The sequence below is a fragment of the Eutrigla gurnardus genome (genome assembly GCF_963514095.1).
Source record: "Eutrigla gurnardus genome assembly, chromosome: 1".
Taxonomy (NCBI): Eukaryota; Metazoa; Chordata; class Actinopteri; order Perciformes; family Triglidae; genus Eutrigla; species Eutrigla gurnardus.
The window spans coordinates 20,323,336-20,341,204 of record NC_139915.1 but is presented as its reverse complement, the minus strand read 5'-3'; the positions used below and the strand labels follow the sequence as shown (position 1 = coordinate 20,341,204).

Sequence of the window (17,869 nt, the reverse complement as noted above, 5' to 3'; positions counted from 1 at the left end):
ACTCTTGCTGAAGGCCTTGTTGTTTGTTGTGGCAAATGAGACCAACTTCTTTATTGCAAGTCACAGTTTGTCCCACCAGTGACATGGAAAGATGTGGGTAAAGAACAGCTCTACACTGGACTTCTTCAGGAGCTGAGCACACATGAGGATTAGCAGCGATGATCTTCTGGATGGATTCATTTTCTCCACCATCAGGGCCTGGTGTGGGCTTGTCAAGATTCATCCATTCTGACCAACCACATGTCATATTATGTCCCCCAGGGCAAACTGTAGTTGATGATGGGGGAGTAGGAGTTGTTTCAGTTGTGGTGGAAGGTGTGGTGGTTGTTGTGGTTGAATGTGTTGAAGTTGGGATTGTAGTTGGAACTGTAGTTGTTGTTTCAGTTGTCGTAGAAGGTGCAGTGGTTGACGTAGTTGAATGCGTTGTAGTTGGGATTGTAGTTGTCACTATACTTGTAACTGTTGTGGAAGGAGTGGAAGGAGGTGGTGACGTTAGACAACCACAGCATTTAAATTTAATTTCATAATCAAAACACTCTTGCTGAAGGCCTTGTTGTTTGTTGTGGCAAATGAGACCAACTTCTTTATTGCAAGTCACAGTTTGTCCCACCAGTGACATGGAAAGATGTGGGTAAAGAACAGCTCTACACTGGACTTCTTCAGGAGCTGAGCACACATGAGGATTAGCAGCGATGATCTTCTGGATGGATTCATTTTCTCCACCATCAGGGCCTGGTGTGGGCTTGTCAGGATTCATCCATTCTGACCAACCACATGTCATATTATGTCCCCCAGGGCAAACTGTAGTTGATGATGGGGGAGTAGGAGTTATTTCAGTTGTGGTGGAAGGTGTGGTGGTTGTCGTAGTTGAATGTGTTGAAGTTGGGATTGTAGTTGGAACTGTAGTTGTTGTTTCAGTTGTCGTAGAAGGTGCAGTGGTTGACGTAGTTGAATGCGTTGTAGTTGGGATTGTAGTTGGAACTATACTTGTAACTGTTGTGGAAGGAGTGGAAGGAGGTGGTGACGTTAGACAACCACAGCATTTAAATTTAATTTCGTAATCAAAACACTCTTGCTGAAGGCCTTGTTGTTTGTTGTGGCAAATGAGACCAACTTCTTTATTGCAAGTCAGAGTTTGTCCTACCAGTGACATGGAAAGATGTGGGTAAAGAACAGCTCTACACTGGACTTCTTCAGGAGCTGAGCACACATGAGGATTAGCAGCGAGGATCTTCTGGATGGATTCATTTTCTCCACCATCAGGGCCTGGTGTTGGCTTGTCAAGATTCATCCATTCTGACCAACCACATGTCATATTATGTCCCCCAGGGCAAACTGTAGTTGATGATGGCGGAGTAGCAGTTGTTCCAGTTGTGGTGGAAGGTGTGGTGGTTGTCATAGTTGAATGTGTTGAAGTTGGGATTGTAGTTGGAACTGTAGTTGTTGTTTCAGTTGTCGTAGAAGGTGCAGTGGTTGACATAGTTGAATGCGTTGTAGTTGGGATTGTAGTTGGAACTATACTTGTAACTGTTGTGGAATGAGTGGAAGGAGGTGGTGACGTTAGACAACCACAGCATTTAAATTTAATTTCATAATCAAAACACTCTTGCTGAAGACCTTGTTGTTTGTTGTGGCAAATGAGACCAACTTCTTTATTGCAAGTCACAGTTTGTCCCACCAGTGACATGGAAAGATGTGGGTAAAGAACAGCTCTACACTGGACTTCTTCAGGAGCTGAGCACACATGAGGATTAGCAGCGAGGATCTTCTGGATGGATTCATTTTCTCCACCATCAGGGCCTGGTGTTGGCTTGTCAAGATTCATCCATTCTGACCAACCACATGTCATATTATGTCCCCCAGGGCAAACTGTAGTTGATGATGGGGGAGTAGGAGTTGTTTCAGTTGTGGTGGAAGGTGTGGTGGTTGTCGTAGTTGAATGTGTTGAAGTTGGGATTGTAGTTGGAACTGTAGTTGTTGTTTCAGTTGTCGTAGAAGGTGCAGTGGTTGACGTAGTTGAATGCGTTGTAGTTGGGATTGTAGTTGGAACTATACTTGTAACTGTTGTTAAAGGAGTGGAAGGAGGTGGTGACGTTAGACAACCACAGCATTTAAATTTAATTTCGTAATCAAAACACTCTTGCTGAAGGCCTTGTTGTTTGTTGTGGCAAATGAGACCAACTTCTTTATTGCAAGTCAGAGTTTGTCCTACCAGTGACATGGAAAGATGTGGGTAAAGAACAGCTCTACACTGGACTTCTTCAGGAGCTGAGCACACATGAGGATTAGCAGCGAGGATCTTCTGGATGGATTCATTTTCTCCACCATCAGGGCCTGGTGTTGGCTTGTCAAGATTCATCCATTCTGACCAACCACATGTCATATTATGTCCCCCAGGGCAAGCTGTAGTTGGTGATGGGGGAGTAGGAGTTTTTTCAGTTGTGGTGGAAGGTGTGGTGGTTGTTGTAGTTGAATGTGTTGAAGTTGGGATTGTAGTTGGAACTGTAGTTGTTGTTTCAGTTGTCGTAGAAGGTGCAGTGGTTGACGTAGTTGAATGCGTTGTAGTTGGGATTGTAGTTGGAACTATACTTGTAACTGTTGTGGAAGGAGTGGAAGGAGGTGGTGACGTTAGACAACCACAGCATTTAAATTTAATTTCATAATCAAAACACTCTTGCTGAAGGCCTTGTTGTTTGTTGTGGCATATGAGACCAACTTCTTTATTGCAACTCACAGTTTGTCCCACCAGTGACATGGAAAGATGTGGGTAAAGAACAGCTCTACACTGGACTTCTTCAGGAGCGGAGCACACATGAGGATTAGCAGCGAGGATCTTCTGGATGGATTCATTTTCTCCACCATCAGGGCCTGGTGTTGGCTTGTCAAGATTCATCCATTCTGACCAACCACATGTCATATTATGTCCCCCAGGGCAAACTGTAGTTGATGATGGCGGAGTAGCAGTTGTTCCAGTTGTGGTGGAAGGTGTGGTGGTTGTCATAGTTGAATGTGTTGAAGTTGGGATTGTAGTTGGAACTGTAGTTGTTGTTTCAGTTGTCGTAGAAGGTGCAGTGGTTGACATAGTTGAATGCGTTGTAGTTGGGATTGTAGTTGGAACTATACTTGTAACTGTTGTGGAATGAGTGGAAGGAGGTGGTGACGTTAGACAACCACAGCATTTAAATTTAATTTCATAATCAAAACACTCTTGCTGAAGACCTTGTTGTTTGTTGTGGCAAATGAGACCAACTTCTTTATTGCAAGTCACAGTTTGTCCCACCAGTGACATGGAAAGATGTGGGTAAAGAACAGCTCTACACTGGACTTCTTCAGGAGCTGAGCACACATGAGGATTAGCAGCGAGGATCTTCTGGATGGAATCATTTTCTCCACCATCAGGGCCTGGTGTTGGCTTGTCAAGATTCATCCATTCTGACCAACCACATGTCATATTATGTCCCCCAGGGCAAACTGTAGTTGATGATGGCGGAGTAGGAGTTGTTTCAGTTGTGGTGGAAGGTGTGGTGGTTGTCGTAGTTGAATGTGTTGAAGTTGGGATTGTAGTTGGAACTGTAGTTGTTGTTTCAGTTGTCGTAGAAGGTGCAGTGGTTGACGTAGTTGAATGCGTTGTAGTTGGGATTGTAGTTGGAACTATACTTGTAACTGTTGTGGAAGGAGTGGAAGGAGGTGGTGACGTTAGACAACCACAGCATTTAAATTTAATTTCATAATCAAAACACTCTTGCTGAAGGCCTTGTTGTTTGTTGTGGCATATGAGACCAACTTCTTTATTGCAACTCACAGTTTGTCCCACCAGTGACATGGAAAGATGTGGGTAAAGAACAGCTCTACACTGGACTTCTTCAGGAGCGGAGCACACATGAGGATTAGCAGCGAGGATCTTCTGGATGGATTCATTTTCTCCACCATCAGGGCCTGGTGTTGGCTTGTCAAGATTCATCCATTCTGACCAACCACATGTCATATTATGTCCCCCAGGGCAAACTGTAGTTGATGATGGCGGAGTAGCAGTTGTTCCAGTTGTGGTGGAAGGTGTGGTGGTTGTCATAGTTGAATGTGTTGAAGTTGGGATTGTAGTTGGAACTGTAGTTGTTGTTTCAGTTGTCGTAGAAGGTGCAGTGGTTGACATAGTTGAATGCGTTGTAGTTGGGATTGTAGTTGGAACTATACTTGTAACTGTTGTGGAATGAGTGGAAGGAGGTGGTGACGTTAGACAACCACAGCATTTAAATTTAATTTCATAATCAAAACACTCTTGCTGAAGACCTTGTTGTTTGTTGTGGCAAATGAGACCAACTTCTTTATTGCAAGTCACAGTTTGTCCCACCAGTGACATGGAAAGATGTGGGTAAAGAACAGCTCTACACTGGACTTCTTCAGGAGCTGAGCACACATGAGGATTAGCAGCGAGGATCTTCTGGATGGAATCATTTTCTCCACCATCAGGACCTGGTGTTGGCTTGTCAAGATTCATCCATTCTGACCAACCACATGTCATATTATGTCCCCCAGGGCAAACTGTAGTTGATGATGGCGGAGTAGGAGTTGTTTCAGTTGTGGTGGAAGGTGTGGTGGTTGTCGTAGTTGAATGTGTTGAAGTTGGGATTGTAGTTGGAACTGTAGTTGTTGTTTCAGTTGTCGTAGAAGGTGCAGTGGTTGACATAGTTGAATGCGTTGTAGTTGGGATTGTAGTTGGAACTATACTTGTAACTGTTGTGGAATGAGTGGAAGGAGGTGGTGACGTTAGACAACCACAGCATTTAAATTTAATTTCATAATCAAAACACTCTTGCTGAAGACCTTGTTGTTTGTTGTGGCAAATGAGACCAACTTCTTTATTGCAAGTCACAGTTTGTCCCACCAGTGACATGGAAAGATGTGGGTAAAGAACAGCTCTACACTGGACTTCTTCAGGAGCTGAGCACACATGAGGATTAGCAGCGAGGATCTTCTGGATGGATTCATTTTCTCCACCATCAGGGCCTGGTGTTGGCTTGTCAAGATTCATCCATTCTGACCAACCACATGTCATATTATGTCCCCCAGGGCAAACTGTAGTTGATGATGGCGGAGTAGCAGTTGTTCCAGTTGTGGTGGAAGGTGTGGTGGTTGTCATAGTTGAATGTGTTGAAGTTGGGATTGTAGTTGGAACTGTAGTTGTTGTTTCAGTTGTCGTAGAAGGTGCAGTGGTTGACATAGTTGAATGCGTTGTAGTTGGGATTGTAGTTGGAACTATACTTGTAACTGTTGTGGAATGAGTGGAAGGAGGTGGTGACGTTAGACAACCACAGCATTTAAATTTAATTTCATAATCAAAACACTCTTGCTGAAGACCTTGTTGTTTGTTGTGGCAAATGAGACCAACTTCTTTATTGCAAGTCACAGTTTGTCCCACCAGTGACATGGAAAGATGTGGGTAAAGAACAGCTCTACACTGGACTTCTTCAGGAGCTGAGCACACATGAGGATTAGCAGCGAGGATCTTCTGGATGGATTCATTTTCTCCACCATCAGGGCCTGGTGTTGGCTTGTCAAGATTCATCCATTCTGACCAACCACATGTCATATTATGTCCCCCAGGGCAAACTGTAGTTGATGATGGCGGAGTAGCAGTTGTTCCAGTTGTGGTGGAAGGTGTGGTGGTTGTCATAGTTGAATGTGTTGAAGTTGGGATTGTAGTTGGAACTGTAGTTGTTGTTTCAGTTGTCGTAGAAGGTGCAGTGGTTGACGTAGTTGAATGCGTTGAAGTTGGGATTGTAGTTGGAACTATACTTGTAACTGTTGTGGAATGAGTGGAAGGAGGTGGTGACGTTAGACAACCACAGCATTTAAATTTAATTTCATAATCAAAACACTCTTGCTGAAGGCCTTGTTGTTTGTTGTGGCAAATGAGACCAACTTCTTTATTGCAAGTCACAGTTTGCCCTACCAGTGACATGGAAAGATGTGGGTAAAGAACAGCTCTACACTGGACTTCTTCAGGAGCTGAGCACACATGAAGATTAGCAGCGACGATCTTCTGGATGGATTCATTTTCTCCACCATCAGGGCCTGGTGTGGGCTTGTCAAGATTCATCCATTCTGACCAACCACATGTCATATTATGTCCCCCAGGGCAAGCTGTGGTTGATGATGGGGGAGTAGCAGTTGTTTCAGTCGTGGTGGTTGTCGTAGTTGAATGTGTTGAAGTTGGGATTGTAGTTGGAACTGTAGTTGGAACCGTAGTTGTTGTTTCAGTTGTCATAGAAGGTGAGGTGGTTGTCGTAGATGAATGTGTTGTAGTTGTGCTTGTAGTTGGAACTGTAGTGGAAGGAGTGGAAGGAGTTGAAGTTGGGATTGTAGTTGGAGCTGTAGTTGGAGCTGTAGTTGTTGTTTCAGTTATTGTCGAAGGTGAGGTGGTTGTCGTAGTTGAATGGGTTGTAGTAGGGATTGTAGTTGGAACTGTACTTGTAACTGTCGTGGAAGGATTGGAAGGAGTTGTCATAGAAGGTGTGGTGGTTGTAGTTTGTCTTCCATATGTGGGAGATGATTTAGTAGTTGTAGTGGGTAGTGGTTGAGTTGCAGTAGATGGTTGAGTTGGTACGGTTGTGGAAGTAATTGTAGGTTTTGGTGTTGTACTGCAATGCACTTTCTTGCAACATTTTACCTTTATTTCATAATTCAAACATATGGGAGGAAACTGCATCCGGTTCTCACACAGAAGTCCTTGATTATTACATGTAACTCTTTGCTCCAATTTTGCTAGGGGAAGCCCCGGGTAATGCACAGCCTGACATTCCACTGCCACTGGATTCTCACAGATTTGATGTCCTTTCTGGATAATATGTTGGATGGTTTCATTGTCCCCACCTCCAGGACCATATTCAGGGTAGTCTGAATTAATCCATTGTGACCAGGTGCATGTTTCTTGACAAGGTGTTTCGGAAACAAATTTGGTTGTTGTAGGTATTATTGGAGATTTTGTAGTTGACATTGGGGGTGTTGTGGAAGGTGTAGGTTTAATTGGGCATGCACTATCGTCACAACACAGGACTCTGATTTGGTAGTTAAAGCACAAGGCCAGCGGCCCTGACTGGTCTTCATTTCTGCATGTTAGTCCCTTCGCCAGATTACATTGTACCACTTGTCCGACATTGACAATGGTGACATTAGGAAATTTCTCAGCTCTGCATTGGATCTGGCTTGGCTTTGCACATATCTTGTGCCCTGCCGCTCTGATCTTTTGGTAGGTTTCACTGTCTCCTCCTGGAGATCCCAATGTGGGGAAGCTAGTGTCATACCATGGCGACCATTTACAAGGATTACATGTGACTGGGACTGTGGATGGCTCTGGGGACACACAATAACATTTACATTTAGGTCAACATAGGTGTTTAGTATGTTGTAAATCTTACACTCATTTCATCTCATCGTCTACCGACCGGTGTCGGGTCGCCGGGGCAGCAGCTTTAGCAGGGGGCCCCAACCTTCCCTTTCCCGGGCCACATCAGCCAACACTGACTGGGGGATCCCGAGGTGTTCCCAGGCCAGTGTGGAGATATAATCTCTCCACCTAGTCCTGGGTCTTCCCCGTGGCCTCCTCCCAGCTGGTCGCACCTGAAACACCTCCCTAGGGAGGCACCCAGGGGGCATCCTTACCAGATGCCTGAACCATCTCAGCTGTCTCCTTTCGATGCAAAGGAGCAGCGGCTCTACTCCGAGTCCCTCACGGATTACTGAGCTTCTCACCCTATCTCTAAGGGAGATGCCAGCCACCCTCCTGAGGAAACTCATTTCAGGCCGCTTGTACCTGCGATCTAGTTCTTCTCATGACCCATCCCTCATGACCATAGGTGAGGGTAGGAACGGAGATTGACCGGTAGACTGAGAGCTTTGCCTTCCGGCTCAGCTCTCTTTTCGTCACAACGGAGCGGTACAGCGAATCCAATACCGCACCTGCTGCTCCAATTCTCTGACCAATCTCAGGTTCCATTGTCCACTCACTCACGAACAAGACCCCGAGGTACTTGAACTCCTTCACTTCATTCCCTACACGGAGCAGGCAATCCACCGGTTTCCTGCTGAGCACCATGGCCTCAGATTTAGAGGTGCTGATCCTCATCCCATCTTACACTATAGAGTTCAATATCTCTTCTGTTTTAAAAATGAATAGCTTGCACATACCTGGTGTGGTTGTAAAAACAAAGGTGGTTGTAGGGTGGCCGACTGTAATAGCGGTTGCAGTCGGCATATGTGGTGTCGGTGTGGGAACTGGGCATGGATGTGATCTCCTGTCAATGGTACCATTCTTCCCACAAACTGCTGTGATACAGTTACTATGTCCATCTGTTGTGTTATAGATGGTATTCCCGGGGTGATACTTGTTCCCACGATATGTGCATGTACAGGCTGTAAAGAGTGGAGAGGTATTGTTAAAATAATTAAAGTGTATACTTTTACAACCCTCAAATATCCCAATTTTTACATACCTTGGGGATCGTAATGGCATTGGATGGTCACTGAATTGCATGTGCTTCAAGAAAGAAAACATGAAATATATTGTCAGTTTTGATTTGTTTCCATTCAATGTAAACCTCTCACAAAGTTCTTACCTTGATTGTGACATGTAATACTGTATATGTAAGACCTACCATGTTTGACAGTTTTCCGTTGTTGGCACTTGGTCATTATTAATATAGTGTCTCCCCTCTTTATCGTAGCAGCCACAATGTTCTTTTAGAACACATGTCATTGTATCCTCATCAAAGTATGGCTGAGCAGGAGGACATTTTGGATAACAACCTAATTGAAAAAACAACTTTTCACTTATTGCAAGAAATGTGATCTTTAATACTTGTTGGCGTTATTGAAAACATGGGTCCCACCAGTTGGATGCATTTTTTGTGTGTTCTCCTGGCATTGTGGTTGAATGAGTAATATTATTAAGCAACTTTTTAAGCATACCTATAAAGATACAGCCAACGTAAAAAAAGACAGCTGATGTGTTCTTAAAAATTCAACATTTTATTTATTTTTATTATAGGTTTGGTCACGTTATAAAAACATCATCTTGTGACATACCTTCGAGAGGAGGTATCTGTGTAGAGCAGCTGCCTGAGGGGTTCCTGCAGGTTTTCATACAAGCAGATCCACATGGCAAGTAGTGCCATTCACATTCACCAGGTGGATTGTAGTAATCACAGAAGAGAGCTGGGAAAGATAATAATACTTATTATTGGTACATTCCAGACATTTAGAGAGCATACTAATGGTTTTATGTGGTGGTACATAGCCTTATTTTAAGCTTTATACTAGGCAGATATGGTACAATGGCCTGAAACCAGAGCACTGCAATAGCCCTTCATTTTCTAATTCCATATATTCCAATAGCCCTATGATAGCCTGACTCCACTAAATAAATTCAAAAGAAACTCAATGAAACCGAAAACGGAGGCCAGATGCAGTATAAATAAATAATGAGTACAAATAAACCAACAACACAGTCTGGCTTTTCGTCAAGTGTTAAACTTCGTTTAACAGACTTGTCAAGGCAGTATTGCAGTGGAGCTACTCCATCACTACAAAGAAATTTCCAAAGGTTCACTGTGGTAGTGGTGGTGACGAAACATTACAGCACATATGTTTCGACTGCTACAGCACCACGGAAATAAGGAGGAAAATTGCCAGGGAAGGAATGAACATCATAAACAATCTGAATCTGAAATCAAGCATGCATGGACGTTTCAAGAAAACCTTCAATGAACTAGGTAATGAAAAGTAAGGCATAGTAAAACAATTTGGAAAGAACTTTGGTGGAGATGGTGGCAGAACCAGAAGCATTGAACAACTCAATTTGGTGGTGAAGAGCATTTCTTGTGTAAAAGCATGGTGGGCTAATCTCTCTTGGGTTATGGAGGGGGCTGGACAGCAATCTGATGAAGAAGTAAATACCACTAAAGTACACTTGGATGGTGGATGTTCTGATTTAGTGGGTAGGTGTGAGTGATGTTTTGATTGACATTGTGGTGTTGGTGGAAGGAAATGGCAGGTTGTGCGAGGTATGGAAGGATTTGAAACTACATCATCCTGAGTAGTACGGGAGTGAGGAGGCTATTCAAGATTACTTGAAGCAATGACGAGGTGGAAAATCTGGAGGTTAAGTAAAATGGTTTTAATCTGCTGCATAGGGTTTACATTTCTGAAATGAAAGATGCCAGAAATGGAGTTCACGTAGCCTGGAACATGGGCAGTGCGCATAATTAATTGTTTAATTGTTGTTGATTAATTGTTTGCTGATATTTAGGTGAGTCTGTGGATGAACTTCATGATGTCTAGTAATTCGAGCAACTATTGTGATTCTGCTTATGATATTGGTGGTGCTGCATTCATGCCACAAAAGAAGGGAGTGAGGACAGTTCTGGAGGCCAAGTGGAGGCAACTCTACCGCTGTAGTAACTTCTGTATCCGGTGGAGGGTGCTGCAAAGGTGTGCAGTTAGATGTCTTCGGCTGAGTTATGTGACCATCATAGAAAACACAAATGACATTCTGAGAGGAAAGGAAGTAATGCCACACTCTCAAGGGTGAAGGGAAAGGCTTGCAGTAGACAGGTTCACTCAATGGGATGAAATCAAGAGGAAGGATCAACCTTGAGGGATGATGTGGATGGTGAAATTCAGGTATCTGAGTAGGAAAAGAAGGTGGTACAACTGGTGGAAATGGGTAGTTGTTAGAAATAGAAATGTCCAAAGAGATGGAGTTTCTCGATTGGGAGGAAGGCTTGCGCTTGATCCGCTTTTCTTGAGGGAAAGGATACAAAAGTAAAGCAGACTTTAGTGTGGAGAGACAACACGGAAAATATGATGGCGTGAAGTGAGGTAGTTGTCCAGAGGATGACTGATAAGGATCCGGCCTTGTACTTGCAAAGGGAATCATATAATTTGGCGCTGCTCTTGAACTTGAAAGAGAAATGGATGGTGAAGTAGAAAGAAGCTTTTGAAGTCTGGATGACTGGGTAAAACTTTTAAGGTGGTGGTGATGTCAGCTTTGGCTAACCAGGCGCCATTGCCAGTTAAATGCATGGGGCGGACAGCATGTGAGATGGTGAAGTAATGCATGGAATATTCCAAAGTAAGGATGGGACTGTTGATGTTTGATGTATCAGTGCCATGGGGGCAAGAGGGATGGATGATGTCTTACCAGAGTACTTCAAGGTGGCGATGAGACTGTGTTATTAGTGTAAATGGACCTGGTGTTGCCAGAGGTATAGAGACCTCCTGAGCTAACCCCCCAGGCTAGGTGACTGACTAGATATTTTTTAATTATTGAAAACCCATTTTTTTCATCTCCTCCTAAACTCCTACAGGTCTGATTGATAAAAAATCTTCAGTGGATCATTATTTGACCAATCTTATCAAAGGTAATTTAAAAGGGGGCGGTGGTGCAGTGGTTAGGACAGCCGCCCCATGTACAGAGGCTTAACGTCAATAGACAATAGACCTGACTCAACAGTTGTTGGGCCAGTTATCATGAAACTTGTATTATATGTCCACCAGATTACCTGAAACATGATATATGTATACTTCTATATACTGATATAGAAGTGTTGATCTCGACTCAGTGTGCTGACTTACAGACGTCTGTGTTAATCACTAAACTGATCAGACTTTACGAGTGACTTGAGTCACTTGAGTCAATATTACCCAGAGCATTGATCCCCGCTATTTTTTCAAGGAGAGCCACACTTCCAAGTCCACAGGAGAGGAACCTCGACTGCAAAATACCAAAAGCCATCTCCAACTAAGCATATCTGCTGACTTTATTTTCATCCCACTTAAAATACAGTATATGGAATGCATCCAGCTATTATTTAGGGCCCTATAAAATCAGTTTTATTTCTTCTTCTTTTTTTCCCCTTTTTTTACAATTTCGGAGCATTTTATTTCCATCATATGGTGTCTCAACATGTGCTGCACGGTGGTGTAGTGGGTAGCACTGTCGCCTCACAGCAAGAGGGTCCCAGGTTCCTTCTGTGGATGTTTGCATGTTCTCCCTGTGTGAGCATGGGTTCTCTCCGGGTTCTCCGGCTTCCTCCCACAGTCCAAAGACATGATGGGGATAGGCTAATTGATGACTCTAAATTGCCCGTAGGTGTGAATGTGAGTGTGAATGGTTGTTTGTCTCTACATGTCGGCCCTGGGATAGACTGGCGACCTGTCCAGGGTGTCCCTGCCTTCGCCCAATGATAGCTGGGATCGGCTCCGCCCCCCCCCCCCCCCCCCCCCCACCCGCAACCCTGAATACAGGATAAGCGGTAGACAATGGATGGATGGTGTCTCATCATGTGGTTGATGAATCAGAATTAAGATATTTACTGAAGAAACATTCTAGTAGTTCTAGTAGTTCCCCCCCAGCCCCCACCGACTTTTACCATGTCTAAAGTCAGCGCATCTGCCGATCCACTCGCAGCTATTAAAAAGATATCTAAAAGATAAGTCTGATTTGATAGACTTGTCTCTCCCTTTGTCTTAAAAATAAGTTTAGCTCAGATATACTGTATTAACTGCATGCCTGTTGTAGCTTTTAAACACGTAATGTTCCATCTTGGTTACTCACGACAGATCTTTGGGGTTCTCCATCGAATGCAGACGCCAGCTTGATTACAGGATTCGGCATAAGAAGCCACAGCAGTGCAGAAACACTCACAGTCTCCACCCGTGTCACAAGCACATGAGTCAAACGCACATGCTTCGTAGTATGGAGCAGGATCCACCTAGAGGCAAATGTATGATCATACACTATTAAGTTAAATGGAGACTGCTGCACTTCTAGTTCTACAGCTGTTTAGTTCTACATCTGAGAGGCAAACAAAATTATGGTTACTGCACTAAATATATCAGATACATATATGCAAATTAAGATTTTAGTATCGGTCATATGAAAAGGTTAAAGAATATGAACATTGATCTGTGCAACAGTATATTAAATAGTTATTCGCCTCTACTAGCTACGACATTATAATGCTGTATAGATGTTAATGCATTGCAAAAAATAATATAAAGTAATATATAATAATTAATGGGCAATATTCAAAATACAAATTTAAGTGTTTATTTTACTCCTTGGTCTATTTGCCTCTGTAGATTTCTCCTAATTTCACCATAAGTTACCTTTAATAAAACCGTGTTTACATATTTAAACATGTCGTTTCAGAAAACATAGTAAAAAAAATGAATTGCCTTAATGCGAGCAATCAAATGGGGAAGTTGATGGTAACATATTTTATTGTTATTATATATATTTTTTAACCCTATTGACCTGTATATCTTCATGTCTTCAACATGTATGTTGTTTTACAATTTACATTTTTTTTTTGACTTTCCAGTTTCATTCCTATCTATATTCTGAAGGTTTTTCCAGAGGGGCTTGTATGTATATCATGCATGGCCTCATTTATACAACATTTTATAACTAAAAACATGGAGGAAAGTTTTTTTCTATGGCTGTGACGGTATTTTCTGATTTATGGAGTGATACAAAGAGATATCCAAAATGTCCTCAATACAACCTTTGACTCCTATATGTCAGCCAAATTAAACATTTATATTTTCTAAGTATTTTGAACGTGATTTTATCCAATGTTCAGATTTCTGTTCTGAAAATCATTTCATAAGATTGTATCTCATGTTCATATTACATAAACATTTTCCATAATGTGTCTTAATGACAGTAATCAACAGGGGGAGTTTCATGGTGATTTGTATTTAACCCTATTCATTTTACAATCCTTATCTGTAAAGGCCAATTTCTCTGAATTAGCGTTTTCTCAGACTCAAACAGCGTCTTCAGTAGCGCTTACATCCACCAAACTTTCAAGTTTCATTCCTATTTATATTCTGAAAGTTTTTAACTAAAGTTTTTTTTTTTTTCATTTTATTTATGAATATTTTATTCCAAGGGATATAGTGTAAATAGATTTTGAAATGGCTGTTTTTCTGATTTATGGAGTATTAGAAAAGACATATCATAGTCTCCACTTCAACAACAACCTACAACGGAATGGCAGGCAGAGAAGACGTCACTCTGTATGATGCTGCACTGTTTCTGAGCCCACGCCTGTCTGTATGGGTTGGTTTTGCAGGGGCTGCCGATGCTCAGAGCATCAGGGCAGATTGGTAAATCCTTCCAGCTGTTCCCAAACACCAGCGAGTTGACAACCACAGCGTGGCCCCTTGTTGTGAAGTCATTATTTGCATTGTCATCATAGTTGCCACACAGCCCGCACACACGACCCTGAAAAAGTAGAGCTCCTTATATCATGTTGGTCAATCAAAATATCAAAGCAAAGCTTGCCTTTTGTTGTCTGAACAAATCAAACTTTCCTTCACAATTTGCACATTTACCTTATATTTGGGGCTAAGCTTGATGAACAAGCTGGTCTTCCTGTCCCATATGAAAATTAGTCCATTGTTGGCTTCAATCACCAGGTAGATACCCATAGTGCTGTAACGGAATGGGACCGTTTCTTCATTTCCACTTGAAAGGAGCTGGTAGCTTCCCTCGGTCAGAATCAGCTCTGCACTCTGAAAAAAGAAATGTATTGTTGGTCAATGTTTCTATATACAGAATATGAATAGTATAAATCAACCTGCTCTCACTGCCAAGGCATAAAAAATGAAGCAAACAGGACAGGAGACTGCTGTAAGTGTTCCATGTTAACATTAGTTGTTAGTAATGTGAATTTAAGAGTCTGAAATCATGTGAGTCATTAGTCAGTGAAGTTTATGTGAACACACTCTTTTCGAAAAACTAACCAAGAGGTGTTTTTGCCTTAACCTAAGTTTCTGTGAAGACAGAATTTAATTTACATTTTATAAGTTAGAGCGAGTCATGATATCAAATGCTTTATATTAATGGTTTACCCCCAGGAAGATCTTGATGTTCTTGGAGCAGGTGGTTCCAGTGGTTCCACATGGAACATTTTCAGTGAGTACTCTGAAGGTTCCATTACTCTGAGCACTGCCACAGTAGTCCTGAGGGAAAAAAACACATACATACAGATCATCCATATTAGTGGCTCTGCTTCACTCCTGACTTGCTGGTTCCCACCTTTCTCATTGGTCAGAGATACATGTTGGTGTTGATACAGTTACTGAAGTGAGGCAGTAGCAAGGTTATTACAACATATACCTATTTGTCTTGTATTTTGTGAGTGGAGCCAAACTGTTAGAAAGTGATATTTCTGTTGTACCATTGTCACAAAGTTGTAACACTAAAATCACAAAGAATATGAATGAAATGGACGCCCAGTGTTTCCCACAGGATTTTTGGAGACTATGGTGGGGGGGTTCGCGATCCTGTCCGGGGGCATGCCCCCCTGGGGAGAACATTTTTAATATATTTCATTTTAATGCATCAATTTGGTGAATTTTAAGAACCGAAATATGACATACCAATTACTGACCAATTTCTTACAAACTGCTGCTACAGATACAAATGTTCACATACTAAATGGGGTTGAGGAGTTTAAGCTTTCAAGAAAAGATGAAAACAAAAATGACTAAATCACAGTGCTGAGCCTTTATACTATTAGATTATTATGACTATTATTATTATTAATACTGTTAAATATAATATAATAAATATTTTCCGAATAGCACCAAGTACCTACCATACTAGGTTATAATTGAGCTACACCCCTGAAATGCCATGTCTCGAGGCTATTAGTAACAGATACTGTATACACTGTAGAAAATTTGAAGGCCACAGGTGAGATAGTTTTCCAGATATTGCTGTTTAAAAATGGCTTTCAGAGTATGACGCCAAAGACCGTCTCAACTACCCTTCATTCAATGATGTTTCATGAGAAATCTATTGACAGTAGAGACCTAATATTTTGGACTTTTCCTATTAACAAGTCTGTCTTCATACTAGATTTTTTTCAAGAAATTCTGTGATGGTCAGGTGGGAAGATTTTCAGAAATTTGATGAAATGACACGGAATGACCCAAATGCTAACAGGCTTAATGCATGGAATGAGTAAATAGCGCGTGCATATTTGAATACAAATGAGAAATCTATTGACAGTAGAGACCTAATATTTTGGACTTTTCCTATTAACAAGTCTTACTTCATACTAAATTTTTTTCAAGAAATTCTGTGATGGTCAGGTGGGAAGATTTTCAGAAATTTGATGAAATGACACGGAATGACCCAAATGCTAACAGGCTTAATGCATGGAATCAGTAAATAGCGCGTGCATATTTGTATACAAATCCCCCCCCCCCCCCCAAAAAAAAAGAAAAATATCGATTTAAAAAAAAATGTATATCGATATAGTATCACGATATATCGATATATTGTCCCACCACTTCTATACAAAACAACAACCCAGTATTTTCTGCTGTTTTTGTGCCACCACAATGACGTAAATGTGACAACTACTCCAAATTGGTCTATTGTGGGGGACACATAATGCTCATAATGTCCTCCCACAATATACTGTGTTGATGAAAAATATAAATTACATAAAAAAAACTGCTCTTGTTAGCTATGATAGCGATCACACCACCGTGTTGAAACGGAAACTTAAACAAATGTCGCTCAGCAAAGTCCTGACTCTTCTCTGTTCTGGCGCCTCAGTGGTGGAAGGAACTCCCGACCAATGTCAGGACAGCAGAGTCACTTAACATCTTCCGCAAAAGACTCAAGACTCACCTGTTAGGAGTTTCATCATGCATCATGAGGACCTAACACTTTTTTCTACTTTTACGCTCTTTATCGGTGTGGAAGAAAACTCTTCAGGTCCAATTCTGTGGCTGGTTCAAATGAGGTTTAATCACTGACAGTGGAGAAAAGAAATTCACAGTGTATCCATGAAGATCCAGTCTGTCGAATGGCCTGGCCGAGTTGGATTTATACAGAACATTCGAGAGAACAAAAGGGAAGGTGTCATGAGTGGATTTGCATTGAATCAACACGTCTCTCTGCAGAGGAAGAGACATCTGTTGATATCTACAAGGTGTGACCGTTCTCGGGAGAGCTAGATGATGTCACTACAGGGGTCTCTCATCGGGCCTTGATCAATGTATGAAAGACAAATGTTACGGCGACAGTTCATGAAGAGGGAAAGATCAAAGAGTCTTTTCATCAAGACTGCAAGGTTTAAATTCAATAGAAACAGCTCAGCAGGACATTTGATGTTCCCGAGAGAAAGGAACATTATATGGGGAACATATAAGAAATGTAAGGTAACACGTTTTCTTCTACATCGGCAATGATATGTTGGAAAAAAGTTTCTGCTAAATGCCCTAAATGTAATGCTGTCTGGTGCAAACACACAATTTTCATCACTCTGTTCACCAATTGTTTTTGTGTGCGTTCATACCTGAGTGAGAATGTATTCACAGCTGCCATCAAAAGAAAAGCGCTTCTGATCAAACGTCATGTAGTGTCCAGCACCGTAGACAGAGCAGGTTCCATCACAATGGTTGGTAGTGCACTGCCACTTCCTGTCTTTACAAGTGCTATAAACAGATACACATGAGATGGCACCAGGCTTATAATAAAAGGGATGCTTTGTATTTGATATTTGAAGTCACAGATAGGGGTGTGACCACTTGTGATTTACCTACCAGGTGTTGCAGTCCACCTTGGTGGTCTCTCTAGGCTGGTAGGATATGCCATTGTGGACACAGGGACAGGCCTCTGGCTTGATGCAGCCACCTTTACCATCAGACACCATCCCAGATGGACACATACAGCCAGAGACACACTCTGTGGTCACCTAGAGAGGAGATCAAACTTACAATCCAGTTTTTAGATGCACATTAAAATATTATAATGTCTTCAGCGTCAGGCATCAAGTCTTGC

General features: G+C 42.0%; 1 protein-coding gene across 1 annotated transcript in view; it reads right to left on the bottom strand.

Moving 5' to 3' along the window:
- LOC311011042 (mucin-5AC-like) overlaps positions 1 to 17,869 on the bottom strand; it is a gene marked incomplete at its 5' end in the record, with an annotated part of 57,046 nt that overhangs the window by 15,805 nt on the left and 23,372 nt on the right. Inside the window, 19 exons of the mRNA XM_084005737.1 lie at positions 454 to 993; positions 1,337 to 1,434; positions 1,560 to 2,061; positions 2,590 to 2,937; positions 3,442 to 4,197; positions 4,510 to 5,073; positions 5,609 to 5,706; positions 5,832 to 6,321; positions 6,640 to 7,338; positions 8,185 to 8,409; positions 8,490 to 8,533; positions 8,652 to 8,802; positions 9,082 to 9,210; positions 12,614 to 12,770; positions 14,051 to 14,290; positions 14,401 to 14,580; positions 14,920 to 15,030; positions 17,385 to 17,523; positions 17,632 to 17,783. Of these exons, the coding sequence (XP_083861863.1) occupies positions 454 to 993; positions 1,337 to 1,434; positions 1,560 to 2,061; positions 2,590 to 2,937; positions 3,442 to 4,197; positions 4,510 to 5,073; positions 5,609 to 5,706; positions 5,832 to 6,321; positions 6,640 to 7,338; positions 8,185 to 8,409; positions 8,490 to 8,533; positions 8,652 to 8,802; positions 9,082 to 9,210; positions 12,614 to 12,770; positions 14,051 to 14,290; positions 14,401 to 14,580; positions 14,920 to 15,030; positions 17,385 to 17,523; positions 17,632 to 17,783 (5,623 nt within the window). The remainder of the gene's footprint in view (positions 1 to 453; positions 994 to 1,336; positions 1,435 to 1,559; positions 2,062 to 2,589; positions 2,938 to 3,441; positions 4,198 to 4,509; positions 5,074 to 5,608; positions 5,707 to 5,831; positions 6,322 to 6,639; positions 7,339 to 8,184; positions 8,410 to 8,489; positions 8,534 to 8,651; positions 8,803 to 9,081; positions 9,211 to 12,613; positions 12,771 to 14,050; positions 14,291 to 14,400; positions 14,581 to 14,919; positions 15,031 to 17,384; positions 17,524 to 17,631; positions 17,784 to 17,869) is intronic.